This window comes from Podarcis vaucheri (genome assembly GCF_965113315.1).
Source record: "Podarcis vaucheri genome assembly, chromosome: 15".
Lineage (NCBI taxonomy): Eukaryota > Metazoa > Chordata > Lepidosauria > Squamata > Lacertidae > Podarcis > Podarcis vaucheri.
The window spans coordinates 38,729,897-38,757,502 of NC_138753.1; the positions used below are offsets into that span (position 1 = coordinate 38,729,897).

The following is a 27,606-nucleotide window of genomic DNA, read 5'->3' on the forward strand; positions in this document are numbered from 1 at the left end:
CCATCAAGAGTTTAGTGACTTTCTTTATATGATTATGTACATGCTTCCAAAGGGATAGATGGAGGGGATTATAACTCTAAAGACTGGATCGCAAATACAGATACTTGACTTCAGTTAATGGTTGGTGGTTCCCAGCTGAACATGTGAACATCATCTGTTGCAAACTATGGTGCTTCAGTTGATGTGTGATGATATGAAAGTCCTGCTTGTGGCATGGGATAGGCTGTAGACTCTTCAAGAGTCTGAAACCCTCATGTGTTTAAATATTCACTAGGTGAGAGTAGGAATGGGAAAATATGTTCATTTCATCTCAGTTTTGCATTTTTCCCCCCAGTCTTAAGTTCAGTTTCCAAATTTCCATACAGATGGCAGGGGGGGGTGTTTTTTTTTAATGTTCTGAAAATTCACCAGTATTTCAAATTTTGGTATGCAATTTTCCTAATGGACGCATGTTTACAAAGCATTTTTTGCTAATATAATGCACTTTGGCTTGTTATTTTAGTTAATATATACATTTTTATGCACACTTTACTCTAGCACAGCACATGCATTTTTGTACCTGTTACTTGTTTGGAGAATCGCATTGCAAAATTTGGAAAAGTGCAAATTTCGAAGAATTGCTGTGTTTCGTTTCACGTAAAGTCTTGGAAAGTGTGAATTGGGGAGGTTTGGCTCTAAATGTTATTTTTATTTAATTATTTTAAAGCATTTTAAATGTAGCAAATGATTGGTTTTTAATTCAACAAAGCAGTCTACTAGGACGGGGTAGTCAAAAAAATGTAAAGGACCCCTGGACGGTTAAGTCCAGTCAAATTTGACTATGGGGTGTAGCATTCATCTCCGCTTTCAGGTATAAAATCTGTTTGGGAGTCAACAAACAGATTTTATATATTACCGTATATAGTTTGAATTCCATCAAGGTTTACTTGTCCCCCCCCCCCAAGTTATTAGCAATTCTTGTTTTTATCCATAAGCCTTCCCCATTAGGGAAAAATATGGAGTATAAATAAATTGATGATGATGTAGTGCCCTTGAGATGTTGTTGGACTACAATTCCCATCATCCCTGACCATCTGCCATACTGACTGGGGCTGATGGGAGTTGTAGGCCAACACCATTGGGAGGGGGCACTACATTGGCTATTGCACTAGAAAATGAGCTTTCTGGCCCCATGTCCCTGTCACTCCCCCCTGCTGGCCTGGCTAGAAGGTAATGGCAACAACTTCTAGCCAAGACCCTCCAGAGCCCCGGCCAATCCAAATTGATAATGCAGCTCCAGATGGTCCAATGGAGACAACAGCAAGGCAAAGATGCTGTAGGCCAAATTGGACACACACAAGTTAAATAGGCAGCAGTGACAGTGGTGCTTGGGAAGAGGAGCCCATTCAGGGTGTGTATCCTGCAAAGGGTGCCTTGTGCCAGGGTCTGGAGCTGAACCACTGCTCCCTGTGTGATTAAGGACTTTTTTCACCCTTCTGGGTTTTCACTACTGGGGAAGCTTCAGTTGCTGAGGAGGTGATGGCTGGAATAATTCACAGCAATATCTGTCTCAGTGGAATACATGTATTTTTGGAATCCTAGGCTGGCTTTATATCTTCAGTGATCCTCGGCGTGTGTGTATAGGAAAACCTTTTTGTTTTTCTCAGCCTGTGGTCCTGAAACAAGGGGTGCAGTCTGCGTCTGGGCCCAGGTGGTGTCCCCGATTCGGTTGTATCAAAGGGACTTCAGTGCCTCATTATTGAAGTGCTAATTTCCCCCTTCCACTCCTCCCCCGTCCTTCCCAATGTCTAGGCAGATCTCTCTAGAGACACTGATCTCTGCAAGCTTATCCTTTCAAACAGCAGACTCTGAGGCAATTACTCAGAAAGAAAGAGATCTGCCTGTAGATAATACACCAGCTTGTGAGTCCTTTCTGTCCACCCTCAAATCAATCTCTGCAGGGGAGAGGAAATTGGGGTCGGGGACAACACACTCCTATAGTGCTCATCTTGGAAGCTCAATTCCCTCCTTCCAGTCTCCACAGCCATTTGGGAACGTAAGGAGCTCACAGAACACAAGGAAATTGCCTGATATCAGGTCAGACTATTTATGCATCTAACCCAGGAGTGGGGAACCGGATTTTGACTTGCAGCCTTCATCTTTCTTTCCCCTACCAGCTATGGGCCAAGTTTGACAGCTGTTGTGAGACCATAGGTCTTTCTGTGTATCTATCTCCATCAGTACAGGAAATGCTAGTCTCCATTGGAACCTAGATACTACTTTTGAGTTGTGTAGCAAGGTTCAAGAGCTATGTGTACACACACTTCTATTATTTGCCTAATTAAGGTAGCAAATTCTTCCTGAAAAACCTCCCCCCTCCCCCCACCGCCATTCTCATGGAGATTGTTGCTTGGATCCGAAGGGCCAGCGCTCTGCGAACAGCTGATGGTGAGAGACTTCCTCAGAACTGGCCCCCTGCCTCAGCTGATTATTTCATTTTTAATGCATTGTTAATCATTTCTGCTTTGCTGTTAGCACCCGCACCCCCAAAGGCTTTTCTTTTCTTATTTTGGCTTTCCAGCAGGCCTTCCTGTAACCAGCCACAGCTGTTCTGTGCTTCAGATAAAGTCAGCAAAAACCTCCTTTTGTGCACTGATTCCTTAAATAGTGGATGGGATCATGTTTTGATCATTTCCTGTTGTGGGGCAGGAAAAAGATGACTGTTCCAAGGAAGTCATCATTTAAAAAATAAATAAATAAAAATGCAATATTATTTCCCTCCAAGTGGCTGAAGGTTTGGTGTACCCCATTTTATCTTCATAACAGCCCTGAGAAGTGGGTTAGATTTAGAGACCTTGACTGGTTCAAGGTCACCATGTGAGCTTAATGACTGAGTGTGGAGTTGAACCCTGACCTCCCAGGCACCATTTGAAAATGTTAACCACTATGCTACACTGCACTGGCTTTGCTGTTTATCATTTCTTTGTGGTCAGTGAAATACTGGGCATTCCTAAGGCTCTGCTTCTACCCTTGCTCTTTTACTCCTTTCAGACATTTGGTGAATGTAGGGGAAAGGGGACTGGGATTGTGCCTTTAAGGTGAATCTATCAAATTTGCATTTTCTGAAACAAAGTGTAGTGAAACACAGCTGTCCTTCAAAATTCACACTTGCCCGAATTTTGCAGCCAAACAGTGTTTAGAAAAATGCGTATATTGGGAGAAAGTGTGCACACAAATTAATATGTTAGTGAAAATGGCATACAAAAATGCATTATATTAGGGGAAAGTGTTTGCAGAAATGTGTACATTAGACAGAGCTTCAAACAGAAATGTGTTTATTATGAGAAATGCACCCTTAAAATGCTAGTGAATATTCATGACCTTTTTTTTAAAAGCAAATTGCTGCAGAAATATGGAGAACATAATTTAAGACTGGAAAAATGAGAAATGGAGAGAACCAGAATTGACAGATCCTTGCATTCCGAGCCACTACTGAAAATACCCAATTGCCACCTCCAAAGGGTACAGGAGGAGGACCTCTGACGTAGACCTTGGGATGCCAAAAAACACCTGACGTAGACCTTGGGGTGCCAAAAAAACCCTGACATTTGGCAGTTTGGAAAGCCATAAAAGGGTGGGATGAATGAATAACTAATGGGAAGATGTGCAAATGCCCCATAAACAGATTGGGATGAATGTTAATGTTTTATAAGCTCCCCATTAAAAAATGGAATAAATACGATAGTCTATCCTCCTACTTCAGTTTTGTGCAAGGAAATCAAGTTGAATGTGGAATAAATAGGTCATCTGGAGGAGCTCTTAGATTCTGCACAGGTTCTTATGGGAGTAGGCAGCCTTTTGATTTACGGGATGCGGGTGGCACTGTGGGTTAAACCACAGAGCCTAGGGCTTGCTTGCCGATCGGAAGGTCGGTGGTTTGAATCCCCACGATGGGGTGAGCTCCCATTGCTCGGTCCCTGCTCCTGCCAACCTAGCAGTTCAAAAGCATGTCACAATGCAAGTAGATAAATAGGTACCGTTCAGGCGGGAAGGTAAACGGCGTTTCCGTGCGCTGCTCTGGTTTGCCAGAAGCAGCTTAGTCATGCTGACCACATGACTCGGAAGCTGTACGCCAGCTCCCTTGGCCAATAAAGCGAGATGAGCGCCGCAACCCCAGAGTCGTCCATGACTGGACTTAACTGTCAGGGGTCCCTTTAGCCTTTTGCCTTAATACTTGTATTACCCTTTTCCACAAGACTGTTGAGCTCAAAGAGGCTCATAGTGATAACATAAAAAGCTCCCATCAGTGCTTCCTATTTTTGTGATTGTTTGGATTTTGTTCTTTTGGATGAGGGGTTTTTCTTTCGTTTATCTAAGCAAGGAAATGGTATGTGCTGGAGATGGTACCTATAACCATCATGACTAGAAGCTATTCATCGCCTTATTCTCTAGGAGGGATGAGGGAGAAATTCAGTGCATTTTGCCTGGTCTGCGTTTCCCAAACAGATATGCGAACTGAAGTATCCTTCCAAATTCACACTTCTTCACATGTTTCAATGCAGTCCTTCAGCCAACATGAAACAAAAGGCTTATGTTTGGGGAAAAGTATGCACAAGAATATATGCATTTGTGCAAATAGCATTTTTAAAAAATTGCATTGTATTAGGGGAATAGCTTGCAGAAAGGTGTGCCTTAGTTCACACCGCATGCAAAAATGTGTACTGTACGTATATTGGGGGAAATGTGGAGAAAGGAATTTAAGATGGGGGAAATGACAAACTTGGAGAAGCCCAAAGGGACAGATTTGCCCATCCCTATTCTCCATGGCTTAGTTTCGGTCTTGGGTTTGATCCCCATATGGGCTAGCTGCGTAGTGCTGCCTTACCGAGGGGTTGACTAGATGAACTTAGAGGTCCCTTCCAAGCTCTACAATTCTATGATCCTAAGGAGATCTGTGCTGCTGCCTTCCTCTCCTGTCTCTCTCCACCCCTGAGTCTCATCTTCTCTTTCTCTCCCTTCTACCCTCCTGGCTTCCAGGATGCTTCTGTGGTTTGGGGCTGGTTTACACCAACAAATCCTGCACGATGCCTCCCATCACATTCCAGGACTTGCCGCTGAATATCTACATGGTGATTTTTGGCACGGGGATCTTCGTCTTTGTGCTCAGCCTCATCTTCTGCTGCTACTTCATTAGGTGAGTCACAGCCCCGAGGGAGATGCTGGATGCAGATGGCGGAGGAGGGAGGAAACGCAAGCGACGCACCTGGGCCTGTGACTGCAGTTGCTTCTCCTTCTCTGCTTTCTAGATAATTTGGGGTCAGAGAAGAAGAGGAGGGGGAGGATTGAAACTTCAAATATTTTTAAACCAAATAGCTAAATCTACTAAAGGGAATGACTGTGGCTCGGTGGCAGAACATCGGCTTGGCATGCAGAAAGCTCCCAGGTGCAATGCCTGTTGTCTCCAGGCAGGGCCTTGTAGAGACCCTTGTCCCATGAGAGCAGCTGCCTGCCAGTGTAGGCCACACTGAGCGAGATGGACCAGTGGCCTGATTCTATAGGAAGCAGGCTTGCTAGACCACGAGAACAGGTTTTTCAAAGAAAGTTCCAAGGAGCCTTGGAAGTCAGGAGGAAGCCTGTCAAGAATCAGGCAAACCTTGTTGAAACAGATAACTCCTTAATTGTCCTTTGAATTGCTGTCCCTAGCCCAGGGACGGGGAACCTCAATCAGACACAGGGTCAAATGTGTCCCTCTCTGTTTGTTCCTTGAGAGTCTTCCCAGGCCACACCACCTACTGGCCCTGCTTCGCACTCTCCTTGCATGTTTTTGCCTGGCTGGAATATGTCCTTGAACTCTGATAATGCCTGTTGTTTGTCTGGATGGAGAATAGAGGGTGTGTGTGTGTGTGTGTGTGTGTGTGTGTAGAAAGGAGCCTATTATTATTATTAATTATATTATTATTATTATTATTATTATTATTAATAATTACTTATACCCCACCCATCTGGCTGGGTTTCCCCAGCCACTCTAGGCATCTCCCGACAGAATATTAAAACACGATAAAACATCCAACATTAAAAACTTTCCTAAAAGTCAGATAGTTGTTTATTTCTTTTCACATCTGATGGGAGGGTGTTCTACTGTGCGGGCGTCACTACCGAGAAGGCCCTCTGCCTTCTGTGCAAAGGTAAGATTTGCATTCATTACCCTGCCCACTTTTGCCTCTGACCCCGCTGACCCCTGGCAGGCTTCCACCTGGCCCTTAGGCTGAACCCAGATGCCCCACCCTCAGTCTATAGCCCAGTATGGTCTTTCCTGATTAGCAGCAGCTCTCTTTTAAGACCTCTGGCAGACGTCTCTCTCCTGTCACCTGAATCCTTTTAAGTGGAGGGGACACAGAATGTGGAAGGTTTGCATATAAACCATTTGCTCTTCAACTCAGGCCCCATCTGTACTACCATACCACTGTCACAGCCATGGCTTCCCCGAAAGAATCCTGGGGAGTATAGTTTTTTACGGAAGTCGAGAGCTGCTAAGAGTCACCTATCCCCTTCACGGAGCTACAATTTGCAGAGTTCCCTGTGAAGAGAGATTGACCAAGGGGAAGGGGAGGGTCTCCTTACAACTGTCAGTGCTCTTAACCAACTGCAGTCCCCATGATTCTTCAGGGGAAGCTGTGACTGTTTAAACTGTGATGTAATACTGCTCTAGGGACGCGGGTGGCGCTGTGGGTTAAACCACAGAGCCTAGGACTTGCCGATCAGAAGGTTAGCGGTTCGAATCCCCGTGACGGGGTGAGCTCCCATTGCTCGGTCCCAGCTCCTGCCAACCTAGCAGTTCGAAAGCACGTCAAAGTGCAAGTAGATAAATAGGTACCACTCCGGCGGGAAGGTAGAGGGCATTTCTGTACGCTGCTCTGGTTCTCCAGAAGCGGCTTAGTCATGCTGGCCACATGACCTAGAAGCTGTACACCGGCTCCCTCAGCCAGTAAAGTGAGATGAGCGCCGCAACCCCAGAGTCGTCCGCAACTGGACCTAATGGCCAGGGGTCCCTTTACCTTTAATACTGCTCTAGTGGAAATGAGGCCTGAGCTATGGTTGCTCCATCCCGAATCTCTCAGGGCTCTAATTCAGTGCAAGCGCTGTCCGTTCAAGGCCTGAGCAATTGTTGGCCTGGGTTTCTTTTTGCCAAACTGCTTCTGAGTGTTGTTTCCATGCCCGTCATGAATGTGCAAGGACGGGTGGGAGTCGGAATGCGATGCTGGGTGCAGCTTTTGCCAGAGGAGACTTTGCCCCGTGCCACGTAGGATGTGCAGATTAGTTAGCGGAGGAATGAATTTTGCTCTGTGCCGCGAAGGCCTGGGCCTCCTGGCTTTAGCCTTGTGGACAATGAGGCTTTTATCTAGTCCCCTGAGCAAATACCAAAAAAAGAAAGAGAGAGAAGGGTTGAGTATGATTTAGAGCTACTTCTTTGCTAAGCCATGCATAGGTCATAACCTCTTAGGGCAGTTCAATCCCCAGGCTGATATGTCATTCCTGGGCAAACAAAGGATGCTCCTCATATTGAGCTTGCAGTCCCCATTGTATATCCAGATTGGTTGTGGGTGCAAACAATACACAGATGGGTGCAAACAATATGCCAGTTGTGGGACTTGCAAGATACTTTAAATTCAAGCTCTTTGGAAATTGCACATGGGGGCAAGGTTCCTAAGACATTGGGATAAAATAGAGGTTTGCCACCCTTTCTCTCTTTACGCACACGAGTCCAGCTGGATCAGGCCAGCAGCCGTTGTAGGTCAGCATTCCTGATTCCCAGCCTCTACTGTTGTGAGACCATAGGCACATAGGAAGCTGCCTTATACAGAGTCAGACCATCTTTGCTCAGTGGATCCCCAGATGTTGTTGGACTACAACTCCCATCATCCCTGAGCTTTGGCCTTGCTAGCTAGGGGTGATGGGAGTTGTAGTTTGACAACATCTGGGGTCCCACAGGTTGAGAACCGCTGGTCTACAGGGACTGGCAGAGGCTCTCCAGAGGATTGAACCTGAAACCTTCCGCATTCAAAGCAGATGTTCTGTCACTGAGCAACAGCCCTTCCTCTAAGAATTACTGCCTCTGAGCAGCTTCCAACACCATATTAAAATACAGTAATGCATCAAACATTAAAAGCTTCCCTAAACAGGGCTGCCTTCAGATGTCGTCTAAAAGTCTGGTAGTTGTTTTTCTCTTTGACATCTGGTGGGAGGGCGTTCCACAGGGCAGGTGCCACTACCAAGAAGGCCCTCTGCCTGGTTCCATGTAACTTGGCTTATCGTGGTGAGGGAACCGCCAGAAGGCCCTCGGTGCGGGACCTCAGTGGCCGGGTAGAAGGATGGGGGTGGAAACGCTCCTTCAGATATACTGGACCAAGATCGTTTGATCCCAATGAGAGAGAGTGAGAGAGCTCTTCACCACTTCTTCCCCACTGCAAATAATTTTGTGAAGCTCTCTTATGACACATGCACAAGCCATTAGCCATTTCCCCACCTTAAAATGAAAAAGCTAGGCACCCCACCCCACCCAGTTTTAACCCTTCCTTACTGGAATAACTGCTTTGCCTTGGCACCAGATGTTTATATTTGTGTGACCACTCCCTTGAGAAACAACCAGCCGAGGACATTCTGCCAAGCTAAGATGACCAGCTCTTGTCTTCACGAAACAGGAAATGGCAGGAAGTTGCAGAGGGGAGGGCCTCATTCAGGTGGTAGACAGATCCATTGTTTCTGGGGGAAAGAAGAGACATGTCTTGCTTCTATCGGCTATTTATAGAAAACTTATTTTTAAACTGTGCATTTGCCTGCAGCCGGGATGTCTAGCAATAGCCAAATGGATGACAAAGAGCCGATTTCTTTCAGCTTTTCTTTCGAGCTTCTGTCTCCATCAAAATCCCTAAAGAAAAGACGTAGTCAGCGTTGACTTTTCCCAGGGCAAGTGGCAATATCTACTTTGAGAGAAAGTTTTAAGGGAGATCTCTCAACCTCCTCCATTGGAAATTTGAATTCTCTGGTTTAGATCGAGTTAGCCATCACTGAAGTTTTGTCAACAATATTTACTGTAGACTTTTTGAGAGCTGAGCATGTTTGTTACATGAGTTTCATTTATTTACTTTTGCAAGATTTATATAGCACTGAATTAAAAAAAAAAAACCACAAGGAAGTAAAATACGCTTTAGAAATTACCGATAAATCAACAGACTAAAAACAAGTAGGCATAATATAGTGATCAAAATATAGATGGACTAATATGTGTAATATGGGGACGCGGGTGGCGCTGTGGGTTAAACCACAGAGCCTAGGACTTGCCGATCAGAAGGTTGGCAGTTCGAATCCCCACGACGGGGTGAGCTCCCGTTGCTTGGTCCCTGCTCCTGCCAACCTAGCAGTTCGAAAGCACATCAAAGTGCAAGTAGATAAATAGGTACTGCTCCAGCGGGAAGGTAAACGGCGTTTCTATGCACTGCTCTGGTTTGCCAGAAGCGGCTTAGTCATGCTGGCCACATGACCCGGAAGCTGTACGCCGGCTCCCTTGGCCAATAAAGCAAGATGAGCGTCACAACCCCAGAGTCGGCCACAAGTGGACCTAATGGTCAGGGGTCACTTTACCTTTAATATGCGTAATAAAATCACATGCCTGGGTTGGCCTGCCTAAACTAAAAAAATTTCAGCAGGCTTTGGGGAAAAAATTAAAGCGGCTTTCTAATATTAATAGGCCCAACAGACTCTGCAAACTTTGCAAAACACCAGTGTTACATTGCTAAACTAAAAGGTTCAACTGACGCAATCCCAGCCAGAAGATGCGACAAGAAGAGAGTAAAAAGTTGGTTCTGGGCATATTTGGCCTCAGTTTTTAGGATTAGGTTGAGGTTTCAGCACTCTTAATCCCACTATCCAGATACAGAGTTCTTTATCGCTCTTCGGTCCTTCTTGATTGATGTGGCCGCAAGTCAAGAATGACATTGGCATGGCTTCTACCTGGAGGTGTTGGGAATTGAACCAGAGATCATCTGCATGCACAGCAGTTGCTCTACCACTGAGCTACAGCTCTTTCCCATGTGGTGGCCCCTCGCCCAGCCCTTTGTGCTGCTTGGGCACAAAGAAATCTATGTGAGTCCCAAACAAAACTATTATTCACTGTCCGTTTCCTGCCTCCAGCAGCTCAGGCCATGAAGTTTGACTTCCACAGCAGTGAACGGGTGCTTGTCCTGGCAAGGTGTCTGAATGAGCCTTGACCAAAAGTTCTAAGCCTCAGGATTGGAGCCGGGTTCATCGCCAGCATCCCTTGAGCATTTTAACTGCCTGCCCAGGGGCAGCTCAAGCGTGTTTTCCATTGAGCTCTCAATCTTGAAGCATAAGGCTGAGCAGTTGCATTCTCACTTTCCTCTGCTTTGCAGTCCTAGGGAAAAAAAGTTCTGGAAGCAGGAATGACTCTGTGCAACCAATCCCAGCAAGTGTTATCTGCCTGGGACCAATCGGTTGTTGTTTTTGTTTCTGCCGAACGGCTCTCTGGAAAACCAGCCTCCCAATCTGTGGTGATAAGCCATCATTCAGAAGTCCATAGAGAATGTAGGCAATAATTGCACATTGATTTTATTCGTTGTTTCTTGCTGGGGTTGCAATTTTCCACTGATTAAATTGCTTAGTACAGAGGTGAGGACTGCAAGCCCAGGGGCCAAATCTGGCCCTCGGGATTCTCATTAGGCCACGCCCCTGTTCCCAGGCCACACCCCTTACTTATCCTTCTTTGCATACTCCTTGCGTGCTTCTGTCGGGTAGGAATGTGTCCTTAATGCCGCCTGCTCACCTGGATGGAGGGCATGTTTGCGCACATGTGTAGAAACCTACGACGTTTGTGTGGCTGGAATGTACCATTACGCTAGACACCTCTGCTCTTGGCATTGCCCTGTAGTGGCATTCATCCCTCAGAAATTTGCCCGGGAGAGAATGAAGCCCGCAAGCAAAAGGACGCTCCCCCTCCCTGGTTTAGATGAATCAATTGCAGAAATATTTAAATCTACTTCAAAAGCACCCAGGATTAATTGGGAAACACATCATGCATACACTTTTAAATATAAGTTCTTGTAAAATAATCTTTAAAGGCAGCCCCACATATAAAATTACTGCAATCAAATGAGATGTTGCCAGTTTAACATAACAAAGCCTCACCGCTTGTCTTTGACATGACAGTTCTTTTTTTTTTTTTAACGACCTATATATGCCACGTGATTGTAATAAACCCTCAAAGCAGAATGCAACAAGAAAAGGTGAAAAGCATTATCAATAAGAGGCGGTTAAAACCACATATTGAAAAACATTCAAAAGCCGATTAAAATCAACAATAAACTAAAAACAGATTAGCACATGTAGCTTCCATATGCCTGGGCAGGCTTGACTAAACAAAAATGTTTTAAGCAGGCACTGGAAAGAGTACAGTGAAGGAGCCGGCTTGCTGTCTATTGAGTTCCAATGTTTAGGGATTTCTTGGCCTTAACGATTATCCTGCCTTTTCTTCCATGTGTTGATAAAAACTCTGATGCAGATCAGCTGCTCTGAAGGCATGACATTGTTACAAATAGAGGGCAAAACTGGGAGTATGTTTGCATTAGGTTTCTGTGAGAGCAGGGGAAGTCGTCCGTTTGGCTGGGATCACACAGGTTACCTAAGACCGTAAGTAGTGTATCTTTGTGGGACCGAGTGATTGAAAAATGGGTGCACAGTAGACAAGCCTTATGATACTGCTGAACTGCAACTCCCATCAGCCCCACAAGCATGGCCAAGGATGATGGGAATTGTAGTTCAGCAACATCTGGAGGGCCAGCGGTTCTCCACACTGGATTTTGGGTAAGCGTAAGGAAGAAATGCTGGATGGTATGAGCTGTTTGCTAGCATAGCAGATTGCCTTAGAAGCTGGTAGTCTCTCCTTTATTAGAAGTATTTTAGCATGTTTGGGTTTTTCCTGTTAACTTAAAAAATGTTCCCTTTCCCTCTGCAGTAAACTTCGACATCAGGCACAGAGTGAAAGATTTGGATACAAAGAGGTAACAGGGCTATGACCTGGTTTTAAATATTTTTTCCCCTTTTGCTTTCCAAACTATGATCAAGGGAATGGTTTAGTTCCTGAGCAGGTGTGGGAAGGAGCTGAGATGCCTCTTTCTGGGCTTGCCAGCACCTTAGTGTGCAACGGGAAGTGAAATGTTCATAATCTAGAACAAAGCAGGAAATCTTTTGCCAGTCTTGTATCCCTAGCATAGCCATGTAAAGCCGAAATTTTATATGCAGTGAGGAAGCTCTGTCCCATAGGCCTAATCTGGCCCACCAAGTGTTCCCATTTCCCTGCAAGGCCATTTTGTGCAAGCTGCAGCCTCCTGCCCTACAAGTGACACCAGGTGTGGGGCACATAAAAGCATAGCTTGGCAAAAAGTGGCTTTTTGGGCACCTGCTTCTGTGCCCCCATTGCACAGCGCTTCCCAAGCACCTGACAACCAGCCAACCAAGCAATCTGAAGGAACAGAGCAATGCGTTCTCCCCTTTGGGCAGGGATAGAAGGCAGAGGTGTCTCTCTGTCCTGCCAGCCTCTGCCTGCAGAATTACACTGGCCTCATTCAGGTAGTGTGGAGCACCACTTTCCACCTACCAAACATGGGGAAGTGCTACTGGTTAGGAACCCACCAGCAGCAGGAAGACCCAAAATGCCATGTTCCAGAGGCAGGGAAGGAATCCTGAGCCTGCTGTATTGCCAACACATGACGGCATGAGGCCTGTTTGTTGTGCCGGCTCCAGGCTGGTGTAGCAACTTGCCTGCCCGCCACTACCAACTTCCACTCTGGCTAGCATGCAGAGACAGTGGTTGGTGTTAGGTGTGCAATATTAATCTTTCCACAGCCCTACCTATCAACATTCTGGATGTAAGAAGACAGTTGTTTCCTGTGGTTTTTTTAATTGGAAAAAAGTTGGCATTACTAACCATGAAGTTGTTAAGTGCCACACTTTTAACATTTGGGCGGAAAGGGTGCCAGTACTGCGTGCTCTTGAGGAGCCCCAGGAAAAAAGCACTGGTTGTTTCCATTGTGTCCTGTTTTCATGACAATCTGTGCTGCTTCCGTTCTGCTGCGGCTCAGTTTCCACCAAATGCAGAGTTACTCATCTCTCTGCTATTTGACGGATTTTGCATATTTATTCACATAGATTGACAGATTCAGTGTAATGTATGAGGTAACTATTTCCACAACATTCCTTTCAGTGCAAAGGAAACACAATTCAAATCATTTGATGACAATTACGTATCACCAATTGCATATCATTTGTGGGCTGGGGTGGGGGCAAACCGTGAATACCAGCAGACTGGTTTATGTTCCGGATGTGAGATGAATAAGCGAACATCGGCAGTTTCCATCACTTTTTCTGTTTTCGTCAGAATAACCTGGCAATCAGTAGTTTGCAGTTGTCCTTCCACCCACGAACTGCTTTGATGTACACCTTCACTCACTAATACCTACACAACTCAGACCTCAGTGTGGCTTTCGCAGGGCACTGCTATATTGCAGATATGCGCTTGCACAGCAGACGTTTCCACGAAGAGTCAAAGCTATGTGCTGATCAGAAAGGACGGAAAAGTTTGAGCAGAGAGAGAAACAATGGGGAAGTTTGCCAAAGCCCGAATTATCTGGGCCAGATCTTCCCACCCAGCAAGTCTGCCTGTGTGATTTATGTGGTTTCTGTATAAACCAAGGTTTTCAGTGTTCAGCAGCAGTCACTGTCTGTCTGCACAGTAGTCAGCAGGATTAAAATACATGCCCTGATCATTCATTTCTGGTGCCCTGATGCTAATCTGCCTCCTTCTCTTTCCTTTCTTCCTCTCAGGTGGTTTTAAAAGGTGATGCCAGAAAGCTAAACTTACATGGGGTGAGTATAGAATCCACTTTGATGGATGAAAGGGGCTGGCTTTTAACCAACGTTTAGAAAGCAAGGCTCCCTTGCAGTTTCTTTCTGGGGCACATGGGGAGGGGAAAGTAAGAAGAGCCCTGCTGGATCAGGCCAGAGGCCACAGTGGCAAACCAGAGGCCTATGGGAAGCTCAAAATCGGGGTCAAAATGCAACAACACTCTCCCCACTTGTGATTCCCAGCAAACGCTGTTCAGAATCATACTGCCTCCGGCAGTGGAGAGAGAATCATAGAATTGTAGAGTTGGAAGGGACCCCAAGGGTCATCTAGTCCAACCCCCTGCAATGCAGAAATCTCAGCTAAAGCATCCAAGACAGATGGCCATCCAAACTCTGCTTTAAAACCTCCATCACCTCCTGAGGGAGTCCATTCCACTGTCGAACAGCTTTGACTGTCAGAAAGTTGGAATCTCCTTTCTTGTAACTTGCAGTCATTGGTTCGAGTCCTGGCCTCCAGAGCAGGAGAAAACAAGCTGACTCCCTCTTCCAGGTGTTTTTTTAAAAAAATTATTTTCAATGCAAAATTACAACAGAAATTACAAACATTGAATCCAAAATAAAGCAGTACAAACAAGAAAACGAAATACGAGAGAGAAAAAACAAACAAAAACACACATCTACAAATAAAACCATATCATCATTCTAATCATTACGTACATATACACATATTGACACCCTTCCTCTGTTCTAAGACCTCGAAATTTTTACTCTTTCTAAATTGAAAATGGTGCAAAAAGTATAAAGATAGAGGTAATCTACATTAGCCACCAAAAGCTTGCTCTCTCTTCCATGTGACAGCCCTTGAGATATTTAAAGATGGCTATCCTATCTCCTCTTAGTCTCCTCTTTTCCAGGTGAAATATACCCAGCTCTTTCAACCATTCCTCATAAGGCTTACTTTCCAGACCCTTGATCCTCTTAGTTTGCCCTACTCTGTACACATTCCAGCTTGTCAACATCCTTCTTGGCATCCTCCTGCTTGGCAGGGGGTTGGACTCGATGGCCCTTGTGGTCTCTTCCAACTCTATGATTCTATGATTCTATGATTCTTCTTAAACTGTGGTGCCCAGAATTGGACACGGTATGTAGCTATGATAACCAGCAGCCACTGATAGCTTTATCCTTCATTAAGCTTTACCTTAATTGTCTTTTCAAGTCACACTACCTTCAACACTAAAAGCTGTGCACAGCCATCACAGCTCATAGCCATTGCCAGGCTCCATGAATTTGTCTAAACTCTTTTTAACTCCATTTTGGAGGAGCAAGTGCCATGGCTTTCATTATGTGCTGTGTGAAGCAGCACCTCCTTTTTCTGCCTTGCATCTTCCCATAGAAGACAAATCAAAATTTGCCAAACACTTACACAGATAAACTGTTATTCCGTGAATATCAGTGAGACTGAAGCAAAATCCCTGGCAGGAAGGAAAGAAGGAACCCTAAGAGAGTAGAGCTCGTGTGTTTTTTTTACTTTGCATGCAGAAGGTTCCAGGTTGAATCTTGGGCACCTCGTGAGTAGTAAGTGACATGAAAGACCTCTGCCAGAGACCCTGAAGAGTTGTTGCCGTTCAGAGGGGGGGCCACACATTTTCTTGGACCAGGGTAGCTTCCTCCAGCTGCTGCAGCCCAAATGGAATTTGTCACAGATCCACACAACTCAACACAACCCCAGGACAATTAATAATAATAATGATGATGATAATAATAATAATAATAATAATAATAATAATAATAATAATAATTAATTATTATTATAATTATAATTTATTATTTATACCCCGCCCAACTAGCTGAGCTTCCCCAGCCACTCTGGGCGGCTTCCAACCGAATATTAAAAACAATACAGTGTCAAGACAATAAAAGCTTCCCTAAACAGGGCCACCTTCAGTTGTCTTTTAAAAGTAAAATAGTTGTTTATTGCCTTGACATCTGGTGGGAGGGCGTTCCACAGGGAGGGCGCCACTACCGAGAAGGCCCTCTGCCTGGTTCCCTGTAACTTGGCTTCTCGCAGCGAGGGAACCACCAGAAGGCCCTTGGCGCTGGACCTCAGTGTCTGGGCAGAACGATGGGGGTGGAGACGCTCCTTCAGGTATACTGGGCCGAGGCCATTTAGGGCTTTAAAGGTCAGCACCAGCACTTTGAATTGTGCTCGGAAACGTACTGGGAGCCAATGAAGATCTTTCAGGACCGGTGTTATATGGTCTCGGCGGCCGCCCCCAGTCACCAGTCTAGCTCCCGCATTCTGGATTAACTGCAGTTTCCGAGTCACCTTCAAGGGTAGCCCCACGTAGAGCGCATTGCAGTAGTACCCCAGCCCTGCCCTGAAGATGCCAGGAACTGAACCTGGGACCTTTTACAAGGCAGATCCACAACCCCTGAGCTGTGTCTCTTCCGCGGCAACTGGGTGCCAAATGATTTGGCAAGAAGCAAAACTGGGCAGTTCCTCTGACTCTGCCCCATTCTAACTCCTGTTTCTCACCCAGCCTTTGCAAAACATGACGAGGCGCGTCTTTTGCACTGAGATCTGCCGTGGGTGGGCACGCAGGAGACAGCTTTGTAATGTACGCCTCTTCTTCTTCTCTCTCTCTCTCTCTCTCTCCCCCCCCCTTTCTCCACAGCAGACTTGTGCCGTCTGCCTAGAAGACTTTAAAGTGAAAGATGAGCTGGGAGTGTTGCCATGCCAACATGCCTTCCACAGAAAGTGAGTAGCTGCCAAGGATGGGCCAAATAGCTGCTTTTGTGCCTCTCGGCTTGGCAAGACGCCCGGCGTTCAGTTAACGCCCTTTGGTGCATGCGGCTGGGGAGAGGAGATGGGCGCCTTTGGCCACAGAAAGAGGCGAGGGGAGGGAGCCCGGCTTTTGTTTCTGAAAACCTCGGGCTGCAAGGAGGGAGGGCATCTTTGCGAGACGGGAGGTTGGCAGGAGTAGGCCAAGGCCTGGATCAAACCGGACCGTGACATGCCAAGGCTCAGAGCCATTGTCGGAGGTCAGAAGGGAGCCAGGGTTGCACCTATTGTTTGCTTGATGGATTGTTTATTATCCGCTCTGCACCTTAAGGTGGGCTAAAACATCTGCCAAGCCAAGAGTAGGAACAAAGAACCCATCGAAATGAGGGCTACGTTTGTTTCAACTGAGAGGAATATAGTTGAATTCTGGGGCAGATTTTGGCTGAACCCCTGGAGCAAAATACAATCATACCTCGGGTTACAGACACTTCAGGTTGCGATTTTTCAGGCTACAGATGCGCCAAAACCTGGAAGTACCAGAACGGGTTGCTTCCAGGTTTTGGCAGTCGCGCATGCGCAGAAGCGCTAAATCGTGCTTTGCACATATGCAGAAGCGCCAAATCGCAACCTGCGCGTGCGCAGACGCGGCACTGTGGGTTGCAAAAGCTGCGAGTTGTGAACATGCCTCCCGCACGGATCACATTTGCAACCCGAGCATCCACTGGAATAGAGTTGAAATGATCAGGGAAGAGGTAAAATGATTTGAAGGTAAAACTTAAACTTCTTTTAAGTTTTCTATTTGTTTTCTTTCTTATTACCTTTTTAAAAATAAAAAAAAGCTGCCAGCTTTACTGGCTGGTTTGCAGCATATTGCCTGCTGCTCCCCCCCATCCTTCCTTCTTGGAGGGCTTCTGGGAAATTTACGTATTATTATTCATTTGTTTGTGGCATTTATATCACACCGTCTATTCCCAAAGGCTAATATATATATATATATATATGCTTTCGTAGATTTTCACGGGTACAGGAATGCAGGTTTTGGTGTCTTCGGGTGTCTTCCCGTGTAAGAGTCGGGGTGTCTGGGCGACGTTTCGACGAGGTCTCACTCGTCATCTTCAGGCTGGTGCTTTCGGCTTCTTGTTACTGGAACAGTAACAAGAAGCCGAAAGCACCAGCCTGAAGATGACGAGTGAGACCTCGTCGAAACGTCGCCCAGACACCCCGACTCTTACACGGGAAGACACCCGAAGACACCAAAACCTGCATATATATATATATATATCTTCTGAGACGGTCCCTTGCCCTCGACCTCCTAATCTAAAAGAAAAGACATAGCATGAAAGGAAAAAAGGAGTGGACGGGAGGAGGGGAAAGCAAGCTCAAGCACAAGTTTCCAAGTTGCAGTTGCAGCCAATGTCTGTGGCAGTTCTGGCTGTCTTGCTCTTAATAAAGATCATTTGTTGTCTGGAAACAGCCCCCCCCCCAACTAGATTAGAGCTGGAAACAGAGATGGTGATTATGTTCCAGGCAGGGGGTCAGGACAACTCCTGCCCCACAGGCCCCATACACACATTTCTTGTAAAGCACATCGCCCTGAAGAATCCCAGCAATTGTAGTTTATTAAGGGTGCTGGGAATTGTAGCTCTGTGAAAGGTAAACTACAGTTGCCGTGAGTCTTTTGTGGGGGGAGCCATGGGCTTCAAACGTGCTTGAAATATTTGTCCTTCCAACAGCTGCCTTGGTGGCAGATTGAATCCTCACAGGAGGGGGGCTTCATAGGGTTACCCCCTCCCTTCCTCACTAATGTCAGCGTCAAGAGTGCTAGGAGCAAAAGGAGCAGGCCTTAAAAAGCTATATTAAAAACAGAACTGGAACGAAATTAAAAGGGGAGAACGTTTTTGTTTTTTTTAAGGGCTTACCCACCATGAACATGTTGAGATTGCAAGCTCCTTCCCCTATCCCTGATAGTGTTTGGCGGGTTATTACAGGGGTTGAATTGTAACCTGCCAATTGACCGCCTCCACTTGACCAGCCTGAAAGTGAGCTTGCAAATGGTGGGTGGGGCAGCCCCCCAACACTGCCGAGCCTCAGGTGAAGTCCCAGCTCAAAGAAGAAACCCTCTATAGCAGGGGTACCAACAAGGTGCGCTTCTTACATTGATGGACTCCAGCTCTTATCGGCCCTTAGCCAGCAAGGTCAATGGTGAGGGATGAGGGAAGTTGGAGTCTAGCAACATCTGGGTGGCACCAAATTAGGCACTGCTGCTTTAGAGATATCTTCCTGTCTTGTGGACCAGCCCAGGAGTAGACTGAATAACACCCCAGACGATCAACACAGGGCAGTTGCTCACAGAGCCCAGAATCCCCAATTCTAATCCAGGTTGCTCTGGATGAATGGTGGCTCCATTATTATCTGTCTGGGCCCATAAACTTGTGTTCAAACCATTCATTAACCCCCTGGCATCCTCTCCATGCAGCGGGTGCCAGAACCCTGGGAGTCAGGCCAAACACAGCACCTGCAGTCGCCTGGGGTTAAAATCCCAGCTGGCTTGTGCAAGCCGACCCTGGCGTTTTCCGAAGAGAAATCGGGAGCCATGGCAAGGCAGTGGGGTAACAGGGAGCAAGTGACTTGGAGAAGCCAGGGCTAGGATCACTTTGCAGCTTGCATTTCCCTGCCTCCCTGTCTGGCTGTGGATAGGAGCAGAAGAGGCAGGAAAAGGAGAATTGCAGCAGCTGGGCCCCTGGAGGCTCTGTCTGCACACTTGCGGGCTCCTGTGCAACCAGAAATGCTGGAAGCAACATGCACATGCCAGTTCCAGTGCCACATGTGTGCTCAGAGCATGCACACGCATGTGCAGATCCATAGCATTCTCTGTGAGCCAGGCTATACCTTACCTCGTGGCTGGGGAACACTTCTGAGCCCAAGTGCTGTAATTCCTTCACAGCGACCTCATAGGGGCTGTGTGCCAGTGGTGCGGCAGGGCCATAGGCAAAAATGGGCAGAGGGATGAATGTGAATGTTGCCTTCAGAGTCTTCTAGTTTCTACACACTCGCCCAGCCTGCCCGGCAACCCCATCAAAGCAAGGTTAGAAACTCTATCAGAGCTCAAGGTCACATTCTAGCCCGGCAAAAAGCAAAGCCAGCGAGGGGACAGTCCGGGGAGAATGGGTGTGACTGGGAGGGGGCTTGACTTAGGGAGGTTCCCAAGGGCCTGACAGAGGGCCATATTTGTGAAGTTTACCCCTAGGTAAAGGGACCTCTGACCATTAGGTCCAGTCGCGGACGACTCTGGGGTTGTGGCGCTTATCTTGCTTACTGGCCGAGGGAATTGGCGTACAGCTTCCAGGTCATGTGGCCAGCATGACTGAGCTGCTTCTGGCAAACCAGAGCAGTGCACGGAAACGCCGTTTACCTTCCCACCGGAGTGGTACCTATTTATCTACTTGCACTTTGACGTGCTTTCGAACTGCTAGGTTGGCAGGAGCAGGGACCGAGCAATGGGAGCTCACCCCGTCGTGGGGATTCAAACCACTAACCTTCTGATCAGCAAGCCCAAGAGGCTCAGTGGTTTAGACCACAGCGCCACCCACATCCCTTGAAGTTTACCCCTACCTTTGAGCTAAAACATCATCCTAGAATCATAGGGTTGGGTTCTGCAATGCAGCAGTCTTTGGTTCAATCCATGGCCCTGAGATTAAGAGTCTCATGCACTTCCCACTAAGCTATAGCAGCTCAGCTTTTAATGTTGTCAAAATACACCTCTCCCCCCCCCCACTTCCATTTTGGCTGCAGGTGCCTCGTGAAATGGCTGGAAGTTCGCTGCGTCTGCCCCATGTGCAACAAGCCCATCGCAGGCCCTGCGGAGCCTCACCAGAGCATTAGCATCCTCTTGGACGAGCTGGTGTGACGTCCAGCCTCCCGCTTCCCCCAAAGCAGACCTTCTACTGACATAGATGATTGCCTGGGCGAGGGGTCCGCACTAAAACGCGTGCCCCCAGCTACAAACACTTCCCACTGGGGACTGTCTCCTCCTCGAAGGAGCCAAAGGGGAATTGTACCTAGTGCCAACAAGCTGGCCTTGTTGTGCGTCCCCGGTCTGGGGGCAAATTTTTTGGGGAGGTTGGTCAAACCTGTGCCAGGTTCTGCGTTTGTCTCGGTCCTCCGGCACACAAAAGGGCTTAGGAGCAGAGGACATCCTACAAGGACAACACAAGTCTCTCGCACTTGGTTCCTACAACAGGACGTTACGATGCCAAGTCTTCCCTTCGTCTAGGAAATACTGGTCAGAACCAATTGCTGGGTGATGACCCCCTGCACCCACCCCCCACCCCTCGGCTCTTTTAGCAGGCCTAATGAACTCGTTCTAGGAAGCCAGTTCCCCAACCCCACTTGGGCCCCTCCTCAGAAGGGTCCGTTTTACGATTAAAATCGGGAGCTTTAGCTTGGGCGCCGCCTGATCTAGACCAATTGCAGGGTTCTTCTCCGCAAAACCTAGAGTCCATGTTTACAGTAAGACTTAAATGGAAACCTCCTGGCTGCTGCAGAAGACACTCCACACCAAAACCCGTGTCCACACCATCAATTTTGAAGCACTCCTGCACTGCTACAAAAGCCAGGGATTTCCTAAAGGAATCCTGGGAACTGTAGTTTGAGGGTATGGAGAGTTGTATAGGATACAGCTACAGTTCCCGGAAGCCTTAACAAACTCAAGTTCGCAGGATTCTTTGAGGGGAGCCATGGCTGTTCAAAGTGGTGCAAGAGTGCTTTAAATGTATGGTGTCGATGCGACCTGTGGCTTTCAGAGCACAAAGGTGTTTTTGCCTTTTCCACATAGTTGCATTAGAAGTGGGGGGGGGGGTTGTGGGGGGCACACTTTGCCTCTCGTCATTCCTTATGCACAGGTCATGGGGAAGGAGGAGATAACAAAAGACAGGTGTGATTCCTCTTTTTGATTTGAAAGAGGGGCGGGATGTATTTTCTTAAGTGGCCTTTGAACTTTTTCTTCCTGTTTTACCCTTGTACAGAAAAATAAATCTACTTTCTCTGAAACCTGTTGGCTGATATTTTGTTTATTTTTTAAAATATATATACATTTCAAAAACGAAACCACTGTATTTATCATCACTTTTGGAGAGGCTGTGTCGTAGATAGTTGAAGCACTGGCTAAGTATTCAGCAATTCCAGTTATTTGAGTGTCCTCAACTCATTATTTTTTTTCTTTTTTTCTTTTTTTAAAGATATTTATTAGAGTTTTTTTTAATATAACAATAAAAAAATAAAAAATAAAAAGAAACAAAATACAACATAAAAACAATTAAAAAAACAAATAATTTTCCATAACATATCTTTCTTACGCTTATTTCCCCAGACCTCCTCATACCTCCCTTCTTTGTATTCCACTTCAATTTGTTAGTTCAGCAAATCCTTACCATTAAGCTTTTACCCATTTATAAACCTTTTTTTCCCGTATCTCCTAAAGCATTACAGCTGGAAACCCCTTAGTTTCTATCCAACATCCTTCTAACATTCATTAATTTTACAATATTTCTGTAAATAATCTTTAAATTTCTTCCAGTCTTCTTCCCCCGACTCTTCTCCCTGGTCTCGGATTCTGCCAGTCATTTCTGCCAATTCCATGTAGTCGATCACTCATTATTATTATTTTTCTTATATAGGGCTAGTTTAAGCATGTAACTCTTTGTTGGAATTTATCAGCATTATCTTAATATAAAATTTAATTTAAAAAATATATTTAAAAATAACTTCTGGATTAAAGGGTGCTGTGCTGAATTAAAAAGCTGGTAAGACTTGGCTAAATACTTCCTTGACTTTCCATATCCTTGGTAGATGATTGTAGCTCAGTGGCAGAGTATCTGCTTTGCATGCAGAAAATCCCAGGTTCGATTCCCAGCATCCCTCATTTAAATGTTCTTTTTTCTTAAAGGCTCAAGGGATTAAATAAATAAATAAATAAATATTAAATTCCTGTCCTGCCTTGCCTCCCAAAGGAAGCCAGGGTGGCAAACAACAAAATGATATAATTAAAAAATAAAACAAGGGATGGGGAATAAACATTGAAGGGTGTTTTGCCACACCAGCTCATAGCTAATAATGTCAAGGCTGCTGGAAATGCAGTTATCATTCGGCTATCAAATCCCTGGGTGAGCAGAAATCTGTTTAAATTCCTGCTGTAGGTTAATAAGGGGGAAGCACCTCACCAATGGGGGGCATTCCAAAAATGGAGAATGTGGACCAGTGCCAACCAAGCAGCCCCACCAACAGTTTATGGGGCTTGCCCTCTGTTTTAGCTCAGGGTACATACCTCAACGTGGGTGGTGCTGTGGGTTAAACCACAGAGCCTAGGGCTTGCCAATCAGAAGGTTGGCTGTTTGAATCCCCGCGACGGGGTGAGCTCCCGTTGTTCGGTCCCAGCTCCTGCCAACCTAGCAGTTTGAAAGCATGAAGTACAAGTAGATAAATAGGTACCGCTCCGGCGGGAAGGTAAACAGTGTTTCCGTGCGCTGCTCTGGTTCGCCAGAAGCGGCTTAGTCATGCTGGCCACATGACCCGGAAGCTGGACGCCGGCTTCCTCGGCCAGTAAAGCGAGATGAGCACCGCAACCCCAGAGTCGGTCACGACTGGACCTAATGGTCAGGGGTCCCTTTACATTCCTCAGCTAAACAGGAAGCTGCCTTATACTGAGCCAGATCACTGGTCCACCTTGCTCAGCGTTGCCTCTATACTGACCGACAGCAGCTCTCCTGAATTTCAGACCTGCAGATGCCAGGATTAAATCTGGGACCTACTCTCAAAGCAGATGCTCTACCACCAAGCGCTTCCCCCTAGTGGCCACCAGCCTCCATATTTGAGCTTTCAGGATCCCTTTCTAGCTGATTCATACATCTCATTCATATCCTGCCTTCTTTCCAAGGAGAACAAAGTGAGACATCCTCACCTTCACCATGTTATCTTCATAGCAATTGCTGAGAGAGGCATTAAAAGACCTGCCAAAGGCTGCCCAGCTGCTGGTAGTTTGGGATTGCCAGACTGCTTTGGTCACCCTATATGATGACCTCTGATGACACAAGGGAAACATGTCCCTGTTAATTCTTCTCGACCTCTCAGTGGCTTTCAATACCAACGACCATGGCATCCTACTGGAGCAACTGTGCAAACTAGGGGTGGTTGGCACTGCTTTGCGGTGGTTCCAATCTTACTTGGATGGTCATTCCAGGAGGTTTTATTTATATATATATATATATATATATATATATATATATATATATATATATATATATGCTTTCGTAGATTTTCACGGGTACAGGAATGCAGGTTTTGGTGTCTTCGGGTGTCTTCCCGTGTAAGAGTCGGGGTGTCTGTGCGACGTTTCGACGAGGTGAGACCTCGTCGAAACGTCGCACAGACACCCCGACTCTTACACGGGAAGACACCCGAAGACACCAAAACCTGCATATATATATATATATATATATATATATATATATATATATATATATATAAAAGTTTCAAAAAAAGGAATTGCATTACAACAGAAAATGCAAAAATAAAAGACAAAAATAAAAATACAAGAAAAATACAGAATAAGTATACAGATTAAAAAAAAAGAAAAATTCAACCTTTCCATATCTTACATTCATATCCTTGTTTCCCTGACCTCCTCATACCTCCCTTTTTTGTATTCCAATTCAGTTAATTAATTCAGCAATTTCTTTCCCTCCTTATTATCCTGATCTTTGATCTTAATATATTATAACATTAAATTTTTACCTATTTAAAAATCCAATTTTCCACATTCTTTTATATCATTACAGCTGGAAACCGCTTAACTTCATTCAAACATCATTCTAACATTCATTAATTTTGCAATACTTCTGTAAATAGTCTTTAAATTTCTTCCACTCTTCTTCCACCGACTCTTCTCCCTGGTCTCGGATTCTACCAGTCATTTCCGCCAGTTCCATGTAGTCCATCACTTTCATCTGCCATTCTTCCAAAGTGGGTAAATCTTGTGTCTTCCAATACTTTGCGATGAGTATTCTTGCTGCTGTTGTAGCATACATAAAGAAATTTCTGTCCTTCTTTAACACCAATTGGCCGGCTATGCCCAGGAGAAAGGCCTCTGGTTTCTTCAAGAAGGTATAATTAAATACTTTTTTCAGTTCATTATATATCCTTTCCCAGAACGCCTTAATCCTTGGGCACGTCCACCAAAGGTGAAAGAATGTACCTTCAGTTTCTTTACATTTCCAACATTTATTATCGGGCAAATGATAGATTTTTGCAAGCTTGACTGGGGTCATGTACCACCTGTATATCATTTTCATAATATTTTCTCTTAAGGCATTACATGCCGTAAACTTCATACCTGTGGTCCATAACTGTTCCCAGTCAGCCATCATTATGTTATGTCCAATATCTTGTGCCCCCATTCCAGGAGTTGCTTGGGGAATGCTTTTCATCCCCATGGAACCTTCATGTGGGGTTCCGCAGGGCTCAATCCAATCCCCTACGTTATCCAGTGGTTTGGAGTACATTGTCAGCAGTATGCTGATGATACCTGGCTCTATTTCTCCTTTAAATCTGCAGGTGAGGCAGTGAAAGGGCTGGACCAGTGTCTTGCCTCGATAATGGACTGGATGAGAGCCAACAAACTGAAATTCAATCCAGATAAGACTGAAGCACTGTTGGTGGGTGCTTCCCCTAGACCAGATGGGTGGGAAATCGCCTGCTCTTGATGGGGTTACAGGAGCAGGTTCGTAGCTTGGATCCTTTGCTGTCACTCGAGACTCAGTTGGCTTCAGTGGCCCACAGTGCCTTCTATCAACTTCTGCTGGTGGCACAGCTATGCCCCTATCTGGACAGCGATAGCCTAACCACTGTGGCCTGTGCTCTGACAACCTCAAGGTTAGATTACTGCAATGCATTATACTTAGGGCTACCTCTGAAGACAGTTCAGCTAGTGCAGAATTCAGCAACCAGGTTGCTCACCGGAACATGACGGTTTGAGCATATTACAGTCATACCTCGGGTTACAGACGCTTCAGGTTGCTTTTTTTTGGGGGGGGGTTACCAACCCGCTGAAACCTGGAAGTACCGTTACTTCCAGGTTTCGGTGGTCGTGCATGCGCAAAAGTGCTAAATCGTGCTTTGCGCATGCACAGAAGCGCTGAATCATAACCCACGCATGCGCAGACGCGCCACTGTGGGTTGCAAACACTGAGGGTTGCAAGCATGTATCCCGCACGGATCACATTCGCAACCCGAAATCGCACAACCCGAAGCGTCTGTAACCTGAGGTATGACTGTATAAAGCCTGTTTAAAACATACAAATAATTACAATTAAAAAAAATGGCACTAGCCCTTTCATTAAAAAAGGCAGTTCCCAAAGGCTGCTGGAACAAGAAGGCAGAAGGAAAACCAGGAGGGAGCCAATCTGAGATCCAAAGTCTGGGAGCAGTCACTGAGAAGGCCCTCTTCCATGTCCCCACCAACAGCCTGTAAGACTGGATGGACCTAGAGAAGATCTCAAAACCTGGGCAAGATCATTGGGGGGGGGGTGCATTCTTTCCCAGTCATAACCAGCACTTAGAATTGCCGGTGGAGCTGTTACAACAATGGGCTTGTATACTGCTGTAACCATCTGGCTTCAGCTCTCTTTGTGCCAGCTGAAGTTTCTGACAATGTGCGAAAGCCACCCACGCTTACCCAGCAGATCAAAACTTTAGCTTCTCTCTTTAGACAAAAAGCAGAACCACTCAGTATTTACAGTACACAACGAACAAAAGCCAGCTTTTCCAAGCAACAAAACAAAATTTAATTCTTCTGCTGGCTTTGCAAGCACAAATCTAAAAATTGCTACCTTCTAAATGAACTACAGTGGTACCTAGGTTCTCAAACGCCTTGGTTCCCAAACACTGAAAACCCAGAAGTGTTCCGGTTTTCAAACGCTTTTTGGAAGCCGAACGTCCGATGCAGCTGTCGGCTATTGTTTCTGGGGCGCCTGCACCAATCAGAAGCCTTGCCTTGGTTTCTGAACATTTCGGAAGTCAAACGGACTTCTGGAATGGATTAAGTTTGAGAACCAAGGTATCACTGTATTTGGCACTTTTGTTTTTGAGGCTTTTTTGGTTCATTTGTTTTTGTACTGTGTGGAACCCAGTTCAGCTACTGATTGATTGATTGATTGATTGATTGACTGCGGAAACGGATAAAAGCCCCCCATCCAAACAATGACTATCATCAGTACAAGTAAGCATTTATCTATTTTTAAATTTTTATAAACTGCCTTATTTTATAGTACCGCACATCGATCAATGGTCTCATTAGAAAGTAAAATTCATGTTAAATGGGGTTGTTTTCAAAAGTCTGGAATAAATTAAGTCCGTTTTGCAATGCTTTCTACAATGAAAGCACAACTTGGTTTCGGAACAGAATTCCAGAACGGATTAAGTTTGAAAAGATACCGCTGACAATAAAAAAAAAATTATTACAAAAGGTTCAGATCAGAAGGGTACTGTGCCCCGTCGTAACAATTCGGGACGGCACATCTCACGCAGGCGCATGAAAACCCACTCATCACATGACAGAACCTGAAGGATCGCTGAAGCGCCTGCGAGCCTGCGCCACCATTAGGTACCGCAGGCTTTGATGTTATGGTGGCCTCGCTCCTAACCCTCCATTTCTTGCCCCTACATGTCTCCTCCTGACGAAAAAACAAAGGCGGTGCTTCTTTCCCTCTCCCTCCGTAGCCTGGATTTCTTCTTTTCCCTCAGCAATACCAGGACCGGGCACTCTCATTAGGCATGTTAATATATTCACCATCCGTTCCCGCCCCCTTTCGCTTTACGGGAAACCGGTTTGCGACCTGTGGGAAAGCGTCGGTGCTTTCCGGCGATTTGTCGCACAGAGC

The 27,606-nt window shown here is 45.9% G+C and overlaps 1 protein-coding gene across 3 annotated transcripts in view; it reads left to right on the forward strand.

Moving 5' to 3' along the window:
- RNF122 (ring finger protein 122) overlaps window positions 1-21,525 on the forward strand; it is a 35,135-nt gene extending 13,610 nt beyond the window's left edge. For 2 of the 3 annotated variants that reach the window (XM_082200726.1, XM_082200728.1), the window contains exons 2-6: window positions 5,017-5,173; window positions 12,005-12,050; window positions 13,873-13,914; window positions 16,569-16,651; window positions 20,468-21,525. In XM_082200726.1, the coding sequence (XP_082056852.1) occupies window positions 5,017-5,173; window positions 12,005-12,050; window positions 13,873-13,914; window positions 16,569-16,651; window positions 20,468-20,582 (443 nt within the window). In that variant the 3' untranslated portion in view covers window positions 20,583-21,525. The remainder of the gene's footprint in view (window positions 1-5,016; window positions 5,174-12,004; window positions 12,051-13,872; window positions 13,915-16,568; window positions 16,652-20,467) is intronic. The other variant, XM_082200727.1, reaches the window with a different exon arrangement.
- Window positions 21,526-27,606: the final 6,081 nt, after the last annotated feature.